The following is a 23,567-nucleotide window of genomic DNA, read 5'->3' as shown; positions in this document are numbered from 1 at the left end:
GTTTCTAATTCTCTATCCCTCTCTTTTCCTCTCTGTAAAAATATCAATAAAATATATTAAAAAAAAGAAATAATATAAGGATTAGAAAAGGTGAACCTAAAGACATGTGAATTCAAAGTGATTTATAAATAATGTGATTACACATATAAAAAATAAAAAAATAATTATTAAAATTATTAAATTTAGTAGGATTGCTGGGGAAATGTCTACACTAATAAAAGAGAAACATGCAAATTGACCGTACCTCCGCTATGCCCACAAGCCTGCCCACAAGCCAATCAGGAGCGAGAATGCAAATTAACCCAATCAAGATGGCTGCGGCTACGGAGTGAGCAGAAGGCTTGGGTTGCCCCCGGCGATGGAGGAAGCCAAGCTTCCTGGCTGGCCCTGGCCTCTGCTCAAGGCTACAAAGTTTCAATTATAGAAGATAAATAAATCCCAGATACCAGGGCCTCTGCTTGGGTCGCCAGGGGGCGTGGCCAGCCTGCAAACCACCACAGGCCCCTCGCCCAGGCCACCCCACACCCCAAGGGAACCCTCACCCTGATCCGGGACACCCTTCAGGGCAAACCAGTCGGCCCCCACCCCTGCCCCAGGCCTCTATCCTATCTAATAAAAGAGTAATATGCAAATTGACTGTCACTCCAACACACAAGATGGCTGCCCCGATGTGGTCAAAGATGGATGCCCCCATGTGGACACAAGATGGCCACCACAAGATGGCCAGCAGGGAAGGGCAGTTGGGAGGGACCAGGCCTGCAAGGGAGGGCAGTTGGGGCAATCAAGCCTGCAGGGGAGGGCAGTTAGGGGTGACCAGGCTGGCAGAGGAGGGAAGTTGGGGGCAACCAGGCCTGCAGGGGAGGGGAGTTGGGGGGACCAGGCCGGCAGAGGAGGGAAGTTTGGGGCAACCAGGCCTGCAGGGGAGGGGAGTTGGGGGGACCAGGCCTGCAGGGGAGGGCAGTTAGGGGTGATCAGGCCTGCAGCGGAGGGCAGTTAGGGGCAATCAGGCTGGCAGGGGAGCAGTTAGGCATCAATCAGGCTGGCAGGGGAGTGGTTAGGGGGTGATCAGGCTGGCAGGCAGAAGCGGTTAGGGGCAATCAGGAAGGCAGGCAGGTGAGTAGTTGGGAGCCAGCAGTCCTGGATTGTGAGAGGGATGTCCCAGATTGAAGAGGGTGCAGTCTGGGCTGAGGGACCCCCCCCCCATGCACGAATTTTGTGCACGGGGCCTCTAGTCTATATATATATATGCCTAAGCAACCATTATGGCGGAACGACCAGAACACCCAGTCACTATGACATGCACTGCAGTGGCCAACCAGCTCCATCGGGGCCCCGATCAGCCCCCTGAAACCTCCCACAGCCCCTCCCCCTGGCTGGCCCAGCCCAGGATCGGCCCCCCAACCCTCATCAGGGGCGGGGATGGTCAGGGAGAGCGGCTGTGGGTAGTGGGCCGGCTGGCCCCACCCCTGATTGGGGTGGGGTGTGATCAGGGGATGGGCTGGACATCAGGAGGGGCTGTGGGAGGTTGGGGGGGCCCATCGGGGCCCTGATCGAGCCAGTTGGCCGCCACAGTGCGTGTCATAGCAACCGGTCATTCCGGTCGTACCATCGTTCTGGTCACTTGGCTTTTATATATCTAGATATAGATGTTTCTATCTCTTTCTCCCCCTCTAAAATAAAAAATGTATATATTTTTTAAAAAAATAATATCTTCTTCACTATTCACACATTCCTTCTATCAATCTGTAAATTCTGACTGAATTTCTACTATGCATCAGGCTCCATACTAAGCTTAAGGATACATTAACAAACAGAATACACACAATCTACCCTATAGGAGCCTAAAGTACAGAATACAAACTAGTAAACAAATAATTACAATATAAAGGATGAGTGCTATTTTTCATACAGCTAGCATTCATTGAGCACTTACTCTGTGACAATCACTATTCTAAGTATATTATGTATATTAACTTCTTTGCTCACACACTGATTTTTGTGAGTTAAGTACCATTATTATTGCTCTTTTCCAAGTAAGAAAATTAATATATATTCTGGACTCAAATCCATTAACAGATACATGTTTTGTAAATATTGTCTTCCAGTTGTGGGTTGCCTCTTTATTTTCTTAACAGTGTATTTCAAACATCAGAAGTTTTTAAATCTTGCCTGGCTAGTGTTGCTCAGTGGTTAAACATTGATCTATGAACCAGGAGGTCACCGTTCGATTCCTGGTCAAGGCACATGCCCAAGTTTTGAGCTCGATCCCCGGTAGGGGACATGCAGGAGGCAGCCAATCAGTGATTCTTTCTCATCAATGATATTGTGTTTTTCATGTTCTATCCAAGATTTTGCCTAACCCAATGTCACAGTAATGTTCCTATATGTTTTCTTAAAGAAATTTTAGAGTTTTGGCTCTTACACTTAGGTCTATGATACATTTTGAATTGATTTTTGTATATGGAAATTCAAGGTTTCTGGAATAAAGAACAGACCACATATTATTGAGAGAGTATTTTATCACCAATTTCCATGCCCACTTCCCACATGGCAACACAGTGAGGGCTTGACGTTACCCTGTAGATGCAGCAGGGTTAAAACCATAGTGAAGACCCCAAAGTTATGAGACTCAGAGTTTATAGAAGCACAGATGGCAATCTGCCTTTCTCTTCTCCAGGGAATGAGAGAATTTTTACTCTGAAATGTAAAAAAAAAATAATCTCTGGGGGGGAGGGGATGAGCGTCCTTTGGTTTTTCTTTTATCTCCCACTTTCACCCAAAGGTGGCCCAAGTGAGGGACTGTGCAGCAGGCACAGGCAGCAAAAAAATTCCTAGGACCAGGAAAAGGGGCACCTGAGAGCTATAAAGTATGGGGGAATCTTTTGTTTCTTCCTTTTTTTTCCTTCTCCAGCCTTGTCCTAAGGTTAGTCCCAGTCACCGAGCTGCACTACAGTGATAGTGGTGGAGCATCAAAAACCCTGCAAGATAACTGTTATTCAGAAGAGAGAGATTGGGGGAAGGGACCTTGACATCTGAAGACTGTGGGGGAACCTCTGTCATTTCCTTTCTCTCTTTTTTCTCATTGCTTGACCCCATGAGTGGCCCCAGTCAGGTACAACTGCATGGCAGTGCTAGAGACTAAAATTCAAAGAGAAATCTGTTTTTATAGCCATAGGATCAAGAAAAGAGGCCCATGGGAGCCAAGGAATGAGACGAGAATCTTTGCAGAAACATAGAAAAAGGGATTCTCTGTATGAACGGACCCATTCCGTTCACCCCCTGATCTGCACATGCTTAGAACTGACCCAGAGCAGCAGATTCAAGAAGCTCAGGGAATCCCAAGCAGGATAAATGGAAAGGAAATCATTCCAGACACATCTAAATCAGACTTCAGAAAGACCAAAGCTTTCTTCTTAAAACTTGACAGCAGCCAGGGGAGAAGTATGACATATTACATATAGGGGAACAACTATTTGAATGACTGCTAATTTCTCCTTAGGAGCCACAAAGAACAGAAGACAGCACAATAAGATTTATAAAAGTTAAAAGAAAAATCTGTCAACCCAGAATTCCATATTTGGTGAAAATATCCTTCAGGAATAACAGTGAAATAAAGACATTCTCACATGAAAGAAAAATGAGAGAATTTGTCACTAGCAGACCTGTTCTAAGAGAAGTGATAAAAGTTCTCAGGTTGAAAGGAAATTTCACCAGAACAACACCTAGAACTTCAGGAATTAAGGAAGAAATCAATAGAAATGGTAAATATCTGGGTAAATATAATAGACTCTTTCCCTTCTTTCATTAATTTAAAGTATGTGTGACTGTTGAGAATAGAATCATAACATGCTCTCATGTGGTTTATAATATATGAAGATGTAATACTTAAGTTGACTGTAATAGAAAGGGTGGAGAGTGAATGAATTTATATGGGTTGAAGCTTTAAAGAAAGGATTGGGGAAGCCCAGAAAATACATAGGAGGGTGCAGATATGCTTGGCAATGTGTTTTCATGAAACCTACATGCTGTTCAATCCTTTCACAAAAATTTGATATAACATATAAATGTGTTGATGTGAGGACAAATATATTTAAACTATTTTGATAAAAAGATCCTTTTTCCTACATTGCTAGTTTTTTTTACTTATTTTACTAATTGTTAAATAACATGCATAATTATGAGAGAAAATTGAGTATAGGAAGGTTTGATGCTTTATTTTTCCAAGTAGGAAATATTTTTGTTAACATAAAAACATTCAAACCTGTAAAGAATTTTCTTGAGTTTATTTGAACCAAACAGTCGACAATTGCTGAGAAACAGAATCTCAACGTATTGGGATAAGGCTCCAGAAAATGGCAGTTTTTCAACTTGTTTTATACATTACAATCAAAGGAGATGTAAGTGGGTTACATGAAATCCATTGGTGACAGATTAGGGAGGCGGGAGAAAGCAAAGTGTGTGTGTGTGAGGGGGGGAACCTCTGGGATTGGATAAAAAGTAAAATGATAGACACATACTTCTTTTACTTAGGTGGGTGCAGGATGGTTAACAGTCAGCAATTAACATGATAACAACAACAATGAAGGAATTTGTGGTATCTGTACTGGAACCCAGGTACATTAGGTTGTGCCCCAAGGGGTCTGGAAAAAGTGGAGTTACAAGTTACCCAGACATTTCAAGGATATGTTATCAAAGATGCAAAAAGGCTCAGTTAAGGTAAAAATTGACCTCATCAGGGAAAATACCAGCCTAGGACATGACTACCTACCATAACTGCTTTTAGTTAAATTTTTAATTTCAGACCATCCTTTGTGGTTACTCTAGGTCTTTATGTTTGTAAGACTGCCAAACAAGGAAAGGCCTTCCCTGAGCTTGTCAGGTTAGCATGTGGCCTTTTTTTTTTTTTTTATCCACAGATATATACTTTCTAAAGATACCAAATATATCTCATAAAGTTTAATTATTAAAAGCCACCAAGATTCAAATGATATAGGAACTAAGAGAATTAGTTTATACATTTTTATAATGTCACAAAACCAAGAATAAGTCTGTTTTTTCTCCTTACTTAATTCATAATGGTAAAACATAATAAATTAATATTGTTTATTAATTTGAGGATGACAAAAGGCCCAGTATTCCTTTAATAAGTATGTCTGCCTAGGTGTGTACTGAAAGGGCAGGGAGAGACCGACTCCATGTTCCCTTTGTTCCATGTCCTCCACCACGTGGAGTCAGGTTCCTGCCCTAGAACCTCTCCAAGAGCCCAACCCACACTTTTGAATTAGCCAATAGAAATGCAAGAGGAAAGTAAGCCGTGCCCTGCCCCCATGTGCAACCTGACCCCAACCAATCAGCAGAGGCCACACTACCTCACCCCTCCTACCTCTCCGAGGCCCCCTATAAATCAGCGTGTTTGGGGCCCGGGGCTCTCTCTCTGCCTCCTGGCACTGCATCAGCGAGTGTGGTGGACGGGTAGCTCGAGCTAGCTCGAATAAAGGCTCTTGCTTTTGCATCGGACTCGGCTCCCTGGTGGTCTTTGGGGATCACGAAATCTGGGCATAACATGTACTTAACTTTGGTTTTCAGCTTTCAGGAATAACTAAATAAGAATCATATGTAAAAATTCTGTAATAGTCCTAATCAGTTTGGATTTTTTTAATCATAATGAAACTTTTCCTATACATGTAATTGAAACAGGAATTTTAGGGGTAAAATAGGACAGGTTTAGGAAATTTTAGAAATTTTGGAAATTAAGAGGAACATGGAAGAAGCACAGTGCTGTAGAGCAGCAGAAGTTGTATTTCCATAGAATAGGGAAGCTGAAAAGCTGCAACAGGTACATTTCCATAGAATGAGGGATCTGGGAACAGCAAAAGGTTTATATTTACAAAATAAAGAGAAGGAAGCCCTTCATCCAGAAGGAGAAGAAAGCCCAAAGGGAATAGGAAAGCAATAAGGAAGCAGACCTTTGAGCCTAGGAGTTACTATAGTAACCCAGTCTAAGGGAATAGTGACCAATCAGAGAGGATATCAAGGCACCAGGATCTGCAGCCTTTGTAAGCCATAGAGAAAAGGAACTCAGTGGGACCCTTTTCCCCTCCCCACGTGGGAGTCTGTACTTTTCTATAATAAATTTACACCTTTGTTGTTTTTTTTAATTTAATAAATCTTTATTGTTCAGATTATTACAATTGTTCCTCTTTTTTCCCCCCATAGCTCCCCTCCACCCAGGTCACACCCCAACCTCTGCCCTTACCCCGCCCCCACTGTCCTCATCCAAAGGTGTATGATTTTTGTCCAGTCTCTTCCCGCACCCCCCACACCCTTTTCCCCCCGAGAATTGTCAGTCCACTCCCTTTCCATACCCCTGATTCTATTATATTCAACAGTTTATTCTGTTCATCAGATTTTTTTATTCACTTGATTTTTAGATTCACTTGTTGATAGATATGTATTTGTTGTTCATAATTTTTATCTTTACCTTTTTCTTCTTCTTCCTCTTCTTAAAGAATACCTTTCAGCACTTCAAATAATACTGGTTTGGTGGTGATGAACTCCTTTAGCTTTTTCTTATCTGTGAAGTTCTTTATCTAACCTTCAATTCTGAATGATAGCTTTGCTGGGTAGAATAATCTTGGTTGTAGGTTCTTGCTATTCATCACTTTGAATATTTCTTGCCACCCCCGTCTGGCCTGCATAGTTTCTGTTGAGAAATCAGCTGACAGTCATATGGGTGCTCCCTTGTAGGTAACTAACTGTTTTTCTCTTGCTGTTTTTAATATTCTCTCTGTCTTTTGCTCTTGGCATTTTAATGATGATGTGTCTTGGTGTGGTCCTCTTTGGATTCCTTTTGTTTGGGGTTCTGTGCGCTTCCTGGACTTGTAAGTCTATTTCTTTCACCAGGTAGGGAAAGTTTTCTGTCATTATTTCTTCAAATAGGTTTTCAATATTTTGCTCTCTCTTCTTCTGGCACCCCCATAATTCTGATGTTGGTACGCTTAAAGTTGTCCCAGAGGCTCCTTACACTATCTTCATATTTTTGGATTCTTTTTTCTTTTTGCTTTTCCAGTTGAGTGTTTTTTGCTTCTTTGTATTTCAAATCTTTGACTTGATTCTTGTGATCCTCTAGTCTGCTGTTAGATCTCTGTATAATATTTTTTATTTCAGTCAGTGTATGCTTAATTTCTAGTTGATCCTTTTTCATATCCTCGAGGGTCTCACTAAATTTATCGGCCTTTTCTAGAAAATTCTTGAAAAACTTTTAACCGTGGTTTTGAACTCTATATCCAGTCATTTGCTTTCCTCCATTTCTTTCATTTGTGATCTGCTTCTTTGTCTCCGCATTTTGGCTGCTTCCCTGAGTTGATAGAGTGGCTTTGTGTGCTAGGTGTCCTATAGGGCCAGTGGCTCAGCCTCCCCAGTTACCTGAGGTGGACACTCTTGGTGCACTCTTTTGTGGGCTGTGTGCACAGTATTGTTGGAGATACCAAGATGGCGGCATAGGTAAACACCTAAACTGCTGCCTTGCACAACAATTTCAAAACTACAACTAAAAGACAAAACGAACATCATCCAGAACCACAGGAAGGCTGGCTGAGTGGAAATTCTACAACTAGAAGGAAAGAGAAAAGCTCACTGAGACTCACAGGAGCTGCAGGAGGCAGAGGTACTGAGACGCATGCACGGAGAGGACTGGCAACTGAGTGCACGGCTGGCTCTCTCAAACGGGAGGGAGACAAAAGCTCCCGAATGTGCTGAACTCCAGTTCCGGGCAAGACTCTGGGGACCCAGACTCATACAGGGTGAAAATGGACTGTCTGGCAGTGGGCAGAACTCAAGGGTGGCTTTCTCTCAGAGGTGCTTGCAGCGATTACCATGGGACACTGAGACACAGGGGCCTATTAGGGCAGGGCTGATGGGAAAGCAATGCTGTCTGCTCTGCCCTGAGACTCCGCCCCACCAAGCTGAGCACAGAGGCTATTGCAAGTCTTGTCTCATAAGAGTGTCTCCAGCACAGTTCTCCCATTGCAGACACAGCTGATCCTCACAGCCAATTGGCCTGGAGGTCAATTCCTCCCAGTGATACCAACAACAATAAAGGCTTAACTACAACAAGACTGTGCACACAGCCCACAAAGGGGTGCACTAAATTTCCACCTTTGCTATACCACCTTCTGTCCATGGATATTCTTTGACTTCGGTGGAGAAAGAATTTGAGTCCCAGTCCAAAAATTTCATATCATTATGAAGAATAAAAGTATATGCTGTTAAGCCCTGGCTGGTGTGGCTCATTTGGTTGAGCATCATCCGTGCACCAAAGGGTTGCCAGTCCGATTCCTGGTCAGGGCACATGCCTGGATTGCAGGCTAGATCCCCAGTGGGGGGCTGCAGGAGGCAGCTGTATGATGCTACACTTTCACATCAATGTTTCTCTCTCTCTAAAAATCAATAAAATTATTTTTTAAAGTATATGCTGTTAAAATTGATCAGTGCAGAATCATACAGGATACCAAACAATAAAATTGTATGATTTACAACAACAAAGTTCATTTCTAACCTAAGCTGCATGCACATTGTGTCTGGCAGAACAGAATCTGCTCCTCATAATCACTCAGGGATCCAGGATGAGGGAGCAACGACCCTCTGTGCCAGAAGGAAAATAAAGCTCTGTAGAATTTCACATGGGTGAAGGTGACACTTCACTTGTGTATATAACTCACTGGCCAGAAAGAGTCACATGGCCTTACCCAACCCCAACATTGCCATAAAATGCACTCCAATATTATGCCTGGAAAGTAGGCAGGAAGGGTGAAGATTTGATTAACTGTATCAATGATTTTCATAATATGTTTTAACTTATATTGAGTAACACATACCAAACTTAAAATAAATTTGTTGACTTTTTTATAGGTTATTATTCCATTGTAACATGAAACATATGGAAGTGTCCTAAAATAATCCATTTTGCATTCAAAATAACCACTGTTACTAACCTCTACTACTTCAGCTTTTCAAAGCTGCTTTTCTTTCCAGATAATGATACATACTATAGATAAGTATTGAGAATAGCTGAAAAAAATTGCTTGTATTTAAATATGTTGGAAGGGAAATTGAGGGTTCAATATTTTCTTCAGTGCTGGCTTGGTTTTCTCTCACCACTCTCTCCAGTAACAATGCACTTCTTAACCACAGAGGATGGAAGAGACATGATGATTAAAGGAAATTTACTCCCATATTCACACTCACACAGTATATCTGATTTCAGAAAATCACAACAAATATCCAATTACCATGTTTCTAACAGCCATACTTCACCCAGGAAAAGACAAGAAGCCTAAGAGCTTATAGTGCCTTCCCTGATCATTAAAGGAAGCTTCCCCCAAAGCATGTTGAACTGTCCCTTGGTTTGTCATGGAGGATTTTACACCCCGGATGAGAGCTATACCTGTCTTTTGTAAAGTGAGAAAAGAACTATTGTAAATGCAGACATAGAAAAGAAGAACCTACACAATTCTAGGAAAGAGTATTTATTGGGAATCTGTAAATTAATTTACTTAAAAGAGTAAATATCCACCTGCCCCTTGGACTATGTCACACAATAAGAACTTGAAGTTGATGTGAACTTTAATTCTTGCTCTAATGGCAAGGAATATGTGCCATACAATATAATGGATAATGAAATTGCTTATAGAAGATGCTATTTTACCACAACCTAGAGTAAGAAGTATATTTTCAATTATGATCCCATACACACATACATATTGTTTCATGAAACAATAATTACCCTTACTACATGTGATACACTCTGATATCCTCTATTCTGATGTCTTTAATGCTGGTTATAATCCACTACATTGATTTCATAACCAACTAATGAATCATAACCCACAATTTTAAAACACTGAGCTATAGAAAATAGAAATATGTAAGGCAATCTTTGATTATAAGAAGTGTCCTTAAAGAAGCCTTAGCTTGAAGGGACAAGTGAGTAAACTGAGGTCTAGAAGTCAATGTCCATAGGAGGTTAAATTTTACTCTGTTTTGTTAGTTTGCCCACCCTACTATTCACATTTTTCCATTGGTCAGTTTCTGAACCAATATCACAAGCTTGCTGTTTCCAAGTCTGAGGTAAACTGAAAAATTTCTCCCAAATATATCAGATCCTAATCCCTGAATCTATACTACTATATATAGAAGAGGGACCTTTGCATATATGAATAAATTAAGGATCTTGAGGTGGGGAGATTATCCTGTATTAACCAAGTACATCCTAAATGCATTTACATATATCCCTGTAAGAGGGGGGCATTAGGAGATCTGACCCACATAAGAGGAGAAGGTGATGTGAAGAGGAAGTAGAAAGAAATTTGAAAATGCTAGCCTTGAAGACTAAAGTGATATGACTCCAAGTCAATGAAGCTGGAAGAGTCAAAGAACTGATTTTGCCCTAGAGCCTCTGCAGAGAGCATTGATTTTGATCCAGTGATGTTGATTTTGGACTTCTGGCCTTCTGAACAGTGAGAGAATAAAGTTCTGATATTTCAAGCCACAGCAGGCTCAGGAAACTAATATGAACCCCATTAACATGACCTAAAGAGAGTAATAGTGCAACGTACCCAGAGTACATGGCCACCTGTAACTTTATACTTTGCTATGTTTAAAAGAGAGTAATGGTACTTTTTTTAAAAATTTAAAGAGTAATGATAACCTACAGAGATTCACAAACATACTGATAACACAAATAATAACTAGGTGAAAAGCGAAAAAAAAAAAACAAAGACAGCCCTGGCCAGTGTGGCTCAGTTGGTTGGAGCATCATCCCCTACACCAGAAGGTGGTGGGTACAATCCCCAATCAGGGCATGTGTGGGAGGCAGCCAATTGATGTTTCTCTCTCTCTTTCCCCCCTTCCTTTCTCTAAAATCAATTTTTTTAAAAATATATTTTTAATATTTTTTTATTACTTTCAGAGCAGAAGGGAGAGGGAGAGAGGTAGAAACATCAATGATGAGAGAGAATCATTGATCTGCTGCCTCCTGCACGCCCCCTACTGAGGATTGAGCCCAAAACCTGGGCATGTGCCCTTGACCGGAATTGATCCCGGGACCCTTCAGTCCACAGGCTGACGCTCTATCCACTGAACCAAACCAACTAGGCAATATATTTATTTTTAAAAACCACAAAGACACATATATAAAATAGAACCAGCTACAAAGTTTATGCAAATCTCTAAATATAAAAGCCTAAGTGACTTTTATGACCAGACAACCCGACTACCGGCCAGTAGCAATGATGTGCACTGACCACCAGGGGGCAGACGTTCAATGCAGGAGCTGCCCCCTGGTGATCAGTGAGCTCCCACAGTGGGAGCGCCGCTGGGCTCATGGCTAGTGAGCACAGCTGAGGTGACGCAAGCCTCTCCCACCTCTGCGGCAGCACTACCGAGCAGCCTTGGCAGCAAGCACAGAGGGGCCAGGATGAGTGGGAATGGCACAGCACCCAGCCCAGGCTCGGCCTCCTCCCCGGCCACCTTCCACTTGGTGCACTACTACATCCCTCGGGGGATGTCGGACTGCTGGTTTCGGCCCAATCCCCACAGGAGATTGCAAGAGGGCGCATGCCAGGCTGAGGGACCCCACCAGTGCACAAATCCGTGCACTGGACCTCTAGTATACATATAATAGTTCTTGCCATGAGTCCACTGCAAATTTGGCTTTAAACTTCCTAACAGCCAACAAGCAAAGGAAGCCTCCTTGTTTACATGATTCAGTGGCCATTAGATAAAAAACAAGCCAACTCTACAAGATGAAATTTCTACCCAGAACAGTTTTTTGGACTGAGCTATGCAAAATAAGATGAGGGATATTCATTATACCATGTATAAATGTAACTGCAGTAAACTTCTTACACCAGACCCAAGTTTCTATCACTACTTACCAAATCATAGGAAAATAGCACATCAAAATGTTATCTGAGCCCTGGTTGGTGTGCTCAGTGGTTAGAGCGTGGGCCCTCAAATGGTTTTGATTCCAGTCAAGAGCCTCTACCTGGGTTGCAGGTTCCCTGCCCCAGTTGGGGCAAGTGCAGGAGGCAACCAATTGATGTGGCTCTCACTTAGATGTTTCTCTCTCTCCTCTCTCCCCTCTCTCCTCCCTTCCACTCTCTCTACAATCAATGAAAAATAATATCCTCTAGTGAGAATTAACAACAACAACAAAATTAACATAATTTGATTAAAGCATATTCTATAGAATAATGTCAAAGCATAAAATTCTATCAGAGGGAAGAAGGTGTCAATAGAATGAGTAACTTCTAGGTATACGGCTCACTTCTGATTTGCCTTATTTCTAGGGTACATTTTACTTTTTTTAATATATTTTTATTGATTTCAGAGAGGAAGGGAAAGTGAGAGATAGAAACATCAATGAATCATCCATCGGCTGCCTCCTGCACGCCCCCTACTGGAGATCCAGCCCCCAACAGCGCATGTGCCCTTGACCAGAATCAAACCCGGGACCCTTCAGTCCACAGATCAACACTCTATCCACTGAGCCAAACTGGGTAGGGCTCTTAGCGTACATTTTAGAGTATTTATGAAAGGCCTTGAATAATTCTCAGAAAATAAGTACTGTTCTCAGACAAAATATCACACATTCAATAAATGTTTCATACAATGTCTATGGGATGTGGCTTGCTTGAAAGTAGATTTACTATGAAAAGAAATGCCTAGTTTCTACTATCTGCCAAGCAGGATCTGGGTGACTACTGAGGAGTCAGATAAATATCCCATCTCTGTCCCTGAAGAACCATCCAGGCCAGTGGAGGAAGAGGGACACAAAGGGCTCCAACCAGCGCCCCTAATCCAGCAAGGGAGTACCAAGAATGGCCTCCTGCAGATGATCCTAATTGCCTATTAGAGGATGAGTAGGTAGGCGGAAGGAAAGGTGTATGGCACCCCATGTGGATCAGAAGACTTCAGTCCCTAGAGTCAAGGCTTAGGATGGATGAAAAGAGAGTAACACCAAAAGAAGAGGAAAAGAAAAAAGAAAGTGCATTTTATCTCCCACCACAAGGCACACACCATAGCCACTGCTTCAGAGATTTGGGGGACAGCTGTGTAGCCACTTCCAGCAAAACACGGTTAGCGAACCTCGCAGGACCTTACAGGAAAGGTAATCTTCCCTCCTTACCCCGGACCACCCAGTCCTCAGTGCTCCGCACAACCGCAGGAGCCAGCCTCACTGCGCAAGCGCCAGGTCTGGCGCTGGTAGCTCCGGGTCTTTCACTAGGGTTCCACTCTAGCCCCCAGGCTTTCGTTTCTCTACTGCTCTCCGCAGCAGTTGGGGGCGGGCCTTCCGGTAGAAGGGCGCGTGGGAGAGGAAGGTCACCACTGGGTAAGGCTGTCCGTGACTTTGCGGGGGTCTGGAGTGCGGTATGGGCGGTGGCTGTAGAAGTCCTGGGGGCTGGAGGCGGGAGGCAGGAGGCGGGAGTCGGGGGGGGGGGGGGGCGTTTCACAACTTTGTAGGGTCGCCAAGAACAGGAGGAGACAATTTCATTTGTAAGCAGCTTGGAAGTTTCGCCGGTATCATACAAACAACTTGGCCTTTTCCTGCGTAAAATGGGGGATTTTCTAAACTAAGGACGCTAGCCTAGTTTCCTCTCCGGCGCAGTTACTGTCTTCTTGATTAGGTAGCTTTCAAGACTCGGTTTCTTTGCTCACCAGATGGCTTTTTGCACCGTAGCTTTGTCTGGGGTACGCAGATTAATTTTGTTAACAGCTTAAGAAAAATATAATAAAGTGATATTTAAGAAAAATATTCGCGAAATACCCTGCCGATTCGACGTCAGGTGACTTGACACGGTTCCTTTCATCACAGGCAGGCGTGATCCTGTCAGTTGGAGGGGTTTGGGGATGTTCTTGTTAAACTGAATAGAGCTGATAGATATCCAGGGCCGTTCATGTCTCTGAGATCCAGTAAAATAATCAGTACCGGGCTTTACAAATAAGAACGCATTGTGTTTAGATTGTTTTCCTGTGAAGCACGTGTGCACAGTGTGCGAGTTCCTTGAGGCCAGATGATTATTAGGGCAGGCGCTGTGCCATGAGTTTTGTGCGCCAGCCTGACCACGCAGGAGGTAGTATAATTCCGTGTACTGGATGAGAAAACGGAGGCCAAGAACGCAATACCTACTGCGACCAACACCTTACAGCCATTAACGCGCAGAGGCAAAATTCCAACCAGGTTCTCAGCTCCAAAGCTGGAGCTCTCCTCTAACCACTGGTTGTTGAGACACTGGAGAAAGCGCTCCCCAGCAAGACTTACACACCCGTACACGAACAATTCAGCATACATTTTGAAAGTTCCACAGGATTCACCACGCCGAGGGATATCCAAGTTAAGAACTCCAGCACTTTTCAAAGAAAAAAGGCAAACCTAATTCGAAACCAGTATTGAAATAAACATTGAACCTGACCTTTTAAGCGCATCAGAACTATCAGAAAAAAATCAAAGAAACTTGCCCTTTTATGCTGAAGTAATAATATGGGAATTACCTTATGTGGGCCTAATGTGTTTGAGTAATTTGTTTTTTGTTTACCATTTTTAACTCCAGTTAATTTTCCTTCATGATAATGTTTTATTTAGTTCACATTTAAAGAAAAGTGTTTTAATTGTACCTCTTAGAATGGCTTCATGTGAATAAAAATCTAATTGACATGTAAAATATTTGCCTTTAATGTCTTTAACAAGGTTTTCAGATTTTTTTTAAAGATAAAATGGAAAGAATCCATAAAAAGGCATACCAAGGTCCTAGAAGTCCTAAGTATGGCATTTGAAGTTTTAAAAAATTTAGGGCTAGTAAGAAGTGGCAGTTTGCCAGTATTAGAACCAATATTTATGGACAGCGGAATTTTTAAGCTGTTTTAGCCTATGTGGGGGGAAAAAAAGAACATCAAGCTCCTATGCCATTCTTAATCAGACACATATGGGCTATGTGGAAGGAGACTACAAAGCAGTAATTGATAATTACTATAACCATTTTCAGTTTCCTTCTATTTAGCAAGTGGTTCTCTGTTCCTAGTAAGGGATTCAGGATTGAAAAGGTTTATTCCCTTTCTCCATCATAAAAGTTTTAGGATTTGAATTTTGTGATATAATCACATTCGAATGGATTCTAATGAGACCTTGTGATTTATAAGCTACTAGAGGCCTGGTGCACAAAATTCATGCACTGGGTGGGGGGGCAGGGTGTCCCTCAGCCCAGCCTGCACCCTCTCACAATCTGGGACCCCTCGAGGGATGTCCAACTGCCGGTTTAGGCCCGATCTCACCCTGTGGCAGTCGGACATCCCTCTCACAATCTGGGACCACTGGCTTCTAACCGTTCATCTGCCTGCATGCCTGATCGCCCCTAACCACTCTGCCTCGTCACCCCTAACCACTCACCTGCCTGCCTCATTGCCCCTAACAACTCTGCCTCATCACCTCTAACCACTCGCCTGCCTGCCTCATCGCCCCCAACCCCTCTGCCTGCCTGCCTCATCGTCCCCAACCACTCTGCCTGCCTGCCTGATTGCCCCTAACCACTCACCTGCCTGCCTGACCACCCCTAACTGCTCATCTGCCTGCCTGATCATCTCTAACTGCCTCTGCCTTGGCCCCGCTCACCGAGACTTCATCCAGAAGGCTGTCCAGAATGACATCCGTTCGGCTGTCCGGTCTAATTGGCATATTATGCTTTTATTACTATAGATGTGTCCCAGTAATTTGCTACATTCTAAAGGTGGCATGGAGGTAACTTAGTATCCTATGATGGCTTCAATGGCCACTGTCCTAATAAGGCCCTTCCTCCTTGCTATCTGTCAAGTTACCAAGCTGCTGGTCCCCTCCCCTATGTTTGTCTGATTGTCAGTCTGTAAGTGAAGATAGTATCCCAAAGAGGTACAGGTCTAACTGCATGGAGTATGTATCTCTTTTTTTTTTGCATAATTAAATGAGGATAGAAATAAACAAATGTGTCTGTATAGAACATAAGAGCACCAACTTAACAACTGGTTAAAAAAAATTTTTAAGGTGAATGCCATTTAGTGAGTGCCACTGTCTTACTTATTTATCACTATAGTCTTGCAAGCTTTGTTTTCCTAAAAGGAAACTCAGATTTAGAGAGAACAGATTTAGCTAATAGTTCCTAGGCCACCTTACAAATAATTGATTGTGTAAATACCAAGCAATTGTAACAAAAATCTATTCTGATGCCATAATAGTAATTAAGCAAAACAAAGTAAAGTTGATTAAGAAACAGTTTGGCTTTTTATCTGATGTTTGGAAAAACATAATTTTAAAGGTGGGAGGCAGAGAAAAGCTAAAGCTTGCAAAGAGAAGGCTACTTCTAGACATTTGCAAGGCCTTTAGAAGTTTAAAGCACTAACTTGTTAACTATTTTCTATTTATACATTAAACCAGTGATTTTCAACCATTTTCATATCATGGCACACATTAATTACTAAAATTCTGTGGCACACCAAAATATGTATTTTTTTTGCTGATCTGATAAAAAAAAAATAGGTATAATTTTGATTCACCCACACCAGATGGCTATTGTGTTGGCTCTTGTCATTTTATTTGACAACCTAAAGGAAAAGAGGGACTTTGTAGCAATTTGAGAGTTTTGAGCATCACTTTCTGCTTGAACTCTTTGGAGATGGAATTCCGGGGGAACTTCAGGCTGTGACTAGACTTCCAATAACCCACCCTGGGCCCTAGAGCCTTCTCAGATTCCCTATGAAGAAGACTCAGCTGGCACTCTAGTACTAGCAAAGAACCTTAGTAACTTGACTCTCAGCCCTACTATAAAATGCCCTTCCCTTCCACCAAAACGTTCACCCCAACAGCAGGACAGAGAAAAAAACTTAAAGGGGTTGGACTGGGGCTGAATTAAGGCATGCTCTACAGGAGACAACATGGAGTGAGGAACTGTTCGGAAAAAAAAAGGATGTTACAAGTTATTAGATCTTTGCTTAAAAAAGACCCACAGGAGAGGAAACTTGAGATTGAATCAAGATTCAGAAGATTTACATGTAGCTATCATTATTGCCTATATCATGGAGATCCTTTTGATAATATTAGCATGGAGAATTATAACATGGAGTCAATCTACCTAATAAAAGAGTAACATGCTAATTGACCGTACCTTCGCAACACCCACCAGCCAATCAGGAGTGAGTATGCAAATTAACCCAACAAAGCTGGCGGGTTAATTTGCATACACAGGCTCTGATCACGGGGCAGAATGCAGGCCTTCCGCACCACCCCAGCTGCTCCAGGCCTCTGGGCAGCGTGGGAAGGCAGAAAGGCAGTGCCGGCAACCAGGAGAACAAAGGCCCATTCTTGCACGAATCTTCATTTGTGCATCAGGCCACTAGTTTAGATATAAACCTTGTTTTTGTTTTTGTACTTTTTTTTTCTTGCTAGTAATTTTAAGGTTGTTATGCAGCAGCTTAGGTAAACTACTCAGCAAGGATAGCTATATACTAATATTTAGATCACCTATGATAGAAGTTGTGTGATGTCTTTCTCTTGCATCTTTTTCTTGTCTACCTTGATGCCAGGAATCAATTTAAATTGCATTTAAATGACTTCAATATACTTCAGTTCCTTTTTTATTTGACCCAAAGAAGCACTAATAGGTCTTGAGTGTTGTCATTGTGTTTTAGAAGCCTGAAGTCAGTAAGATGAAACCCAACATCAAGAATGAGAAGCAAGTAACTTGTATGGAAGAAATATAAAACAGAATACATTGGATGGTTTGGCTACAACATGATTAGTGCAGGGTGCATTAACTAGATTCTCTGGTTTTCAAAAACTTGAGTTGTAACCAGTTTTTTGATGTGCTATTTCAATTTTTAGTAGCAAATGTGTGTATAGGGCATCTTATTAAAATTTGAGGCATATCTGAAAAAATAAAATAAAGGAAAAGAGGTCAGTGTCCCTAACTAAATAGTCAGGTATTGCATGGTTTACAAATTCTTGCAGCACACAGTTTGAAAATCACTGTGTTAAACAGTTAATGACTTGCCGAAACCGGTTTGGCTCAGTGGATAGAGCATCGGCCTGCGGACTGAAGGGTCCCGGGTTCGATTCCGGTCAAGGGCATGTACCTTGGTTGCGGGCACATCCCCAGTGGGAGGTGTGCAGGAGGCAGCTGATCGATGTTTCTCTCTCATCGATGTTTCTAGCTCTCTATCCCTCTCCCTTCCTCTCTGTAAAATACCAATAAAATATATTTTAAAAAAAAAATAAATAAAAAAAAAAAATAAACAGTTAATGACTTTTTCTCTCATTGATGAAAATATAACCCCAACTCATCCCCATCTATATAATGAAGCAAGAGTTGGGAGAGAAGTGAATCTGGGAACTAAAAAGAAAGAGAAACAGCAAGACTTGCACAGATCCCTGGTTTGGGGGCTCAGGGGAAGGCAAAGGAATCTTGGATCTAACAGTTGTCCCTTTGCTAGCCTTCAGGTGGCACTATTGGCCCAAGATTGCTTGGTTGGTTTCAGAATGATAAATGGTTTGAGATTGATAATTCTGAAGTTGGTTTGAGGCCAGCCTCTGCTCTTTCAATGGATCTTTATATATATATATATATATATATATATATAAAATTTTATTGATTTTTTACAGAGAGAGGAAGGGAGAGGGATAGAGAGTTAGAAACATAGATGAGAAACATTGATCAGCTGCCTCTTGCACACCCCCTGCTGGGGATGTGCCCGCAACCAAGGTACATGCCCTTGACCAGAATTGAACCTGGGACCCTTCAGTCCATAGGTCGACGCTCTATCCACTGAGCCAAACCAGTTAGGGCTCAATGGATCTTGACATAGACATTAAATATTCCTTAATTTAAAGACTGGTTTGGTTTGGTTTTTCTTGCACTAGCTATTTTGAAATTTACTTAGCACCCTTCCTGTTTAGGAGAGTTTTTTGTATATTTTTCCCACCTGTTTTTCAAGACAGGTTTATGACATTTTTCTGTTTGGAGATCAACTCCTTTTCATCCCAGCTGAACTATCCCCCAGGATGGTCTCTTAGCATAGCTTCTCATCTCACTAATGTCACATAAATTAGCATATTCTGCCAATAGTTACCTACATTTAACTGAAATGGAATAAGATAGTTATTTCACCAGAATATTCTTGGTTTTTATGTATCACATATAATTTTTGATATCTTAGCTATAATTTCTGCATATATATCATTTATATACCTATTTCAACATTCTATGCCTCTTGCCGTGACCTGCATGGCTAGGTTCAGGATCTGCAGGAGGAGCCGATGCACAAATGAAAATGCTATACAAGAAATATGAATTTAGAAGGCATTGGGGGGGCCAGGTGGAACCTCTTTCGTGAAGAGGCTCACAGAGTCCTGGCCTAGTCTGCTTTTTATTCAGTTTTAGATACACATCTTGCCCTCAGTGAAGCACGGCAAATAAGTAACAGACAGACAGTCTCAAAGGTCAGTAAAGATCAGTAACGTCCAGTAAACATTTACTTGGAGGCTATCAGGTCAGGAGATTGCTTCGAGCCACCACTATCTCAACACAAACAATCGGTGCCTAGCGTAAGCCCTGCTAATGCTCACGTTCCATCGGCCTCCCACGTTCCTTGGTGCATGCTCATGACAGTGTTGGAAGCGGTGGCTTCCCACACCTCTGAAGAACAAGTTTTTGTTTTCAGCTAATAAGACAGCTAGTTTGCATTAAAGCAGAATATATAAGATGGAAGATAAGACAAGTAATATCACAATTCATAAGTGCCCTCTATTCGGGAATAAAATAAATCTTTTGAGCTCTTCACTTTATTTCTATAAGACCACTATCTTTGTTTTTCCCAAATGGCTCTCAGTCTCTAAGCAGAATTCAATCCAGCAACCTAGAAGCTAAATGACCTCATAACTCATTAGCAGTTCTCAGCCATCTGGAGCCCTTGAGGAGATCAGTGTTCAAAGGGCTGATAATAAAGACAACAGCATAATTATTTCTCTGCCATGATTAAACCTTTAGATGGCAAGCAGTCAGCGTATTTATTCTGGAGACTGCTTAGGTAGGTGTTTTCTGAAGGTATAATAATACTGTGGTAGGAAAACTTGTTTCTCTGCCCTCATCTAGCCTACAAATAGGTATGACCATCACTAAATAACATTGAATCACAAAATAGTTTATTGTAAAACAGGGCATAGAGCAAGGGAGCGATAGTATGTGAACACCAAATATAAAATTGCAAATATAAAACATGCAAAGGAAATAGCCACTTGGACTGTGGATAGTTCTCAACTCCAAGGCATGTCCTGCCAACAACATGGACAGAATCACGTGTGACTTGCTGTGTTTTCACTTTCTAAAGTGTTCATTCAGTAATCTGTGAATTTCTAACACTAACCCATTTGTCTTCTCATTTTCTGTAGGGACTCTTCCTCCTTGCTGCCCCAGAAATGTCTTCACTTTCAGAATATGCCTTGCGCATGACTCGTCTGAGTGCCCGGCTATTTGGTGAAGTTGCCAGGCCTACTGATTCCAAATCCATGAAAGTGGTGAAGCTGTTTAGTGAGCAGCCTTTGGCCAAGAGGAAGGAGACATATGACTGGTATCCAAATCACAACACTTATTTTGCGCTCATGGGGATACTGCGTTTTTATGGCCTCTACAGGTAATGACAAAAAAACAAAGAGCAATCTGTAAGAGATTATTGTAGATCAGAAAAAGGGAAAAAATAGCCTTTCCATCTTTATAGTTTTGTGGTTCTTATAATAGGGACCAGGTAGTTCAAAAGATAGTTTCGGGGGAGGGGGGCGAGGGGAGGAAAGCTTTCAAAATATTCATGATGGGACCCTGGCCGGGTGCTCAGTGGTTAGAGCATTCACAGGTTCGATTCTGAGTCAAGGGCTAGTACCTTGGTTGCTGGCTCAATCCACCATGAGTGGGGCATGTGTGGCAGGCAACCAGGAGATATATCTCTCTCACACACACTCTTCCTCCCCTCCCTCTCTTCCACTCTCTCTGAAAAATCAAGAGAAAAAATATCCTCGGGTGAGGATTAACAAATATATATATCCATGATGGGCCTACCAAAAATAGAGGGAAACATCCACTTATTGAAGACATAAATTAATTATGTCTATAATGTGACTTAACATTGACTAGATACTGAGCTATAGAGAGATGTTTAATTAGTCAAGAGCAGTCTAAGAGAATGTGGAGGAAAACTGGTCCAAACATTGAGCAGGTTCCTGTTGGCCGATCTGCTTCCCAGCTGGTGTGGGGCAGCCTCCTTTCTTCCCCGGTGGCAATTTTGTTGGAGTTACTGCCTTCCACCCTTTTCTGGCATTTTTAGTTGGTACACTTTTTAATATACTAACATGGTCTAAATGAGGTGTGGTTAACCTTTAATTGTAATATGTAAGCTATTATAAATACTAATGTGTAATAGTAAGAGCAGTAGGCTCTTTCCACCATGCATTTGTATGTTTGAGTATGTATAGGAAGTGGGAGCTCAGAACACTATACAACTCTAGAAATAAAATATATCAAATACCTACGTGATCATTTTCTTTTTAAAAAAGTCTTAATTACCAGACTAATACATACTCATTATAAACAAATTCAAACAGTGAATAATTGTATAAAGTTAAAATGCCTACTTATTTTTCATGTAACATGTTTTAATTGAACTTCTCTTAGGGCAACAAAACAAAATTTAATTTGGGACTGTTCACTCTAATGTAATAAAATTACTAGTTCATTCCAGATAGCTGCATTCATTTATCCAACAGATATTTTTTAAAGTACCTTCCACATGTGGGCACTTATGATGGGCACAAGGGAGCCGCAGTGAACAAATAGATTTTCTTGGTTAATATATTATTACAGATGACAATCCATGCATATTTGAACTTCTGGGGTTGCTTTGGGGACAGTTTCCCTTGCCATAAGCTTGGGCTCAGAAAATAAAAATTAATTTTATTATGACCCAAAAGAAAATATCACTGGAAGGCAGATCTCCTGAATAGAAAATTATAACCCATAACAAAATCACATTCAGCTACTTTAATGTACCTATTTGCTGCCACTCTCCATTTGTTTGAAAAATAAAGCCTTGCCTATCTTTGGGGACAGGGAAAAAACACTTAGCATTTCATTATCCATGGAAAAGCACAATTATTTTCATGTATTTAGTTATGGTAAATGGTCCCTCAACTGCTGTGGCAAAAGGCAGGATGAAACTAGACAAACTACAATAAATAAAATATTACTCCAAGACCCTGTAAGGGGGAGGGAAGCACAGATTCTCAAAAACAGTGACCCATTCAGTCTATCAGGTACGTGGGCCATTTCATCAACAGAGACAAAGACCCCAGCCTTTGGAGCTTTCTTTCTGACTGGGGGTGGATGGGAATGGGGGAGGGAATGTAGAAGAGGGGAGAAAACAGTAAATAATTATGTGGTATGTTATAAAGTTGGACATCTATGGAAAGAAAAATAGTAGAGCAGGCCGGGCAGGATCAAGGGTGCTGAGAGGGCACTAGGTGGGTGGGGAGCAGGTAGAGCACAGTCTTCAACAGGATAGTCAGGGTTAGCCTCATTGAGAAGATGAGGTTTAAGCTGAGGCTTGAAGGTGATGAGTGAGCCCAGTGGAACCTGGAGAAGAGCTTTCGAGGCAGAGGCAAGAGCAGAGCAAAGGCCTGAGGCAGGTGCGCACCTGGTGTATTCCAGGAGCAGCACGGAACAAGGTGAGCGGTAGGACTACGGGCAGATCATGAAGGGCTCTGAGGGCTGTAGGAAGGACTCTGGCTTTTGCTCTGGGTGAGATGGGGAGTCTTTTGCAGGGCTGTGAAGAAAGAAATGATAGGGTGTTACTTACATTTTAAAAGAATTACTCTGGCCTCTGTTGAGAATAGATTATTTGGGGCAATCATAGCTAATCCCAAAGAGGTATGTTGTATTCATCACGTTCATGGACTGAAACAACATACCCTATAAAACCACTATTTCAAAACAGCCTAGGAAATTAAAAATTGGCCAGCAAAACCCTGTGAGACATTTAATTCATATGCTATTATTGTCCATACAGATGAAGAGACTAAGATTCAAAGAGGGAAGGTCACTTATCCAAGGTCACACAGCTACTAAATGGAGCTGTGATTTGAAACCAGGTTCAAATGGGTTCCCGAGCTTACATATTTAAACACCACTGTTCTTTAGGTATTTGATTGTAGGATACAGACATTTTTTACACATAGTGGGCAGTCTTCATCTTACACCCCATCTGCTTATACATATAGTCCTGGTTGCCTTGATCCCTAGAGTACCTGTTTTTTGATTTGGCTATCATTTGCCTGAGCCTTTTGGTTTCAACTGTATACTGCCATTAAGTCAGCTTCTTCCATACCATTCCCCCTTGTAGTAGGTGCTAATTCCTGGGGTTCTCGGGGTCTCTGTGTAGCTATTGAAGTTTTTACCCACTTTCTGCTCCTCTCGTATTTTGTCTTGGTATTATAGTGAAACTTG

At 41.9% G+C, this 23,567-nt stretch overlaps 1 protein-coding gene across 2 annotated transcripts in view; it reads left to right on the top strand.

Moving 5' to 3' along the window:
• MRPS33 (mitochondrial ribosomal protein S33) overlaps nt 1-23,567 on the top strand; it is a 56,010-nt gene that overhangs the window by 31,599 nt on the left and 844 nt on the right. Inside the window, exons 1-2 of one of the 2 annotated variants that reach the window (XM_080666341.1) lie at nt 13,316-13,393; nt 20,468-20,709. In XM_080666341.1, coding sequence (XP_080522467.1) covers nt 20,495-20,709 — 215 coding nt within the window. In that variant the 5' untranslated portion in view covers nt 13,316-13,393; nt 20,468-20,494. Of the gene's footprint in view, nt 1-13,315; nt 13,394-20,467; nt 20,710-23,567 lie in introns of those variants that run through there. The other variant, XM_080666342.1, reaches the window with a different exon arrangement.

The sequence above is a fragment of the Plecotus auritus genome, assembly GCF_963455305.1.
Source record: "Plecotus auritus genome assembly, chromosome: 4".
Lineage (NCBI taxonomy): Eukaryota > Metazoa > Chordata > Mammalia > Chiroptera > Vespertilionidae > Plecotus > Plecotus auritus.
This window is presented reverse-complemented; position numbering and strand designations above follow the sequence as displayed.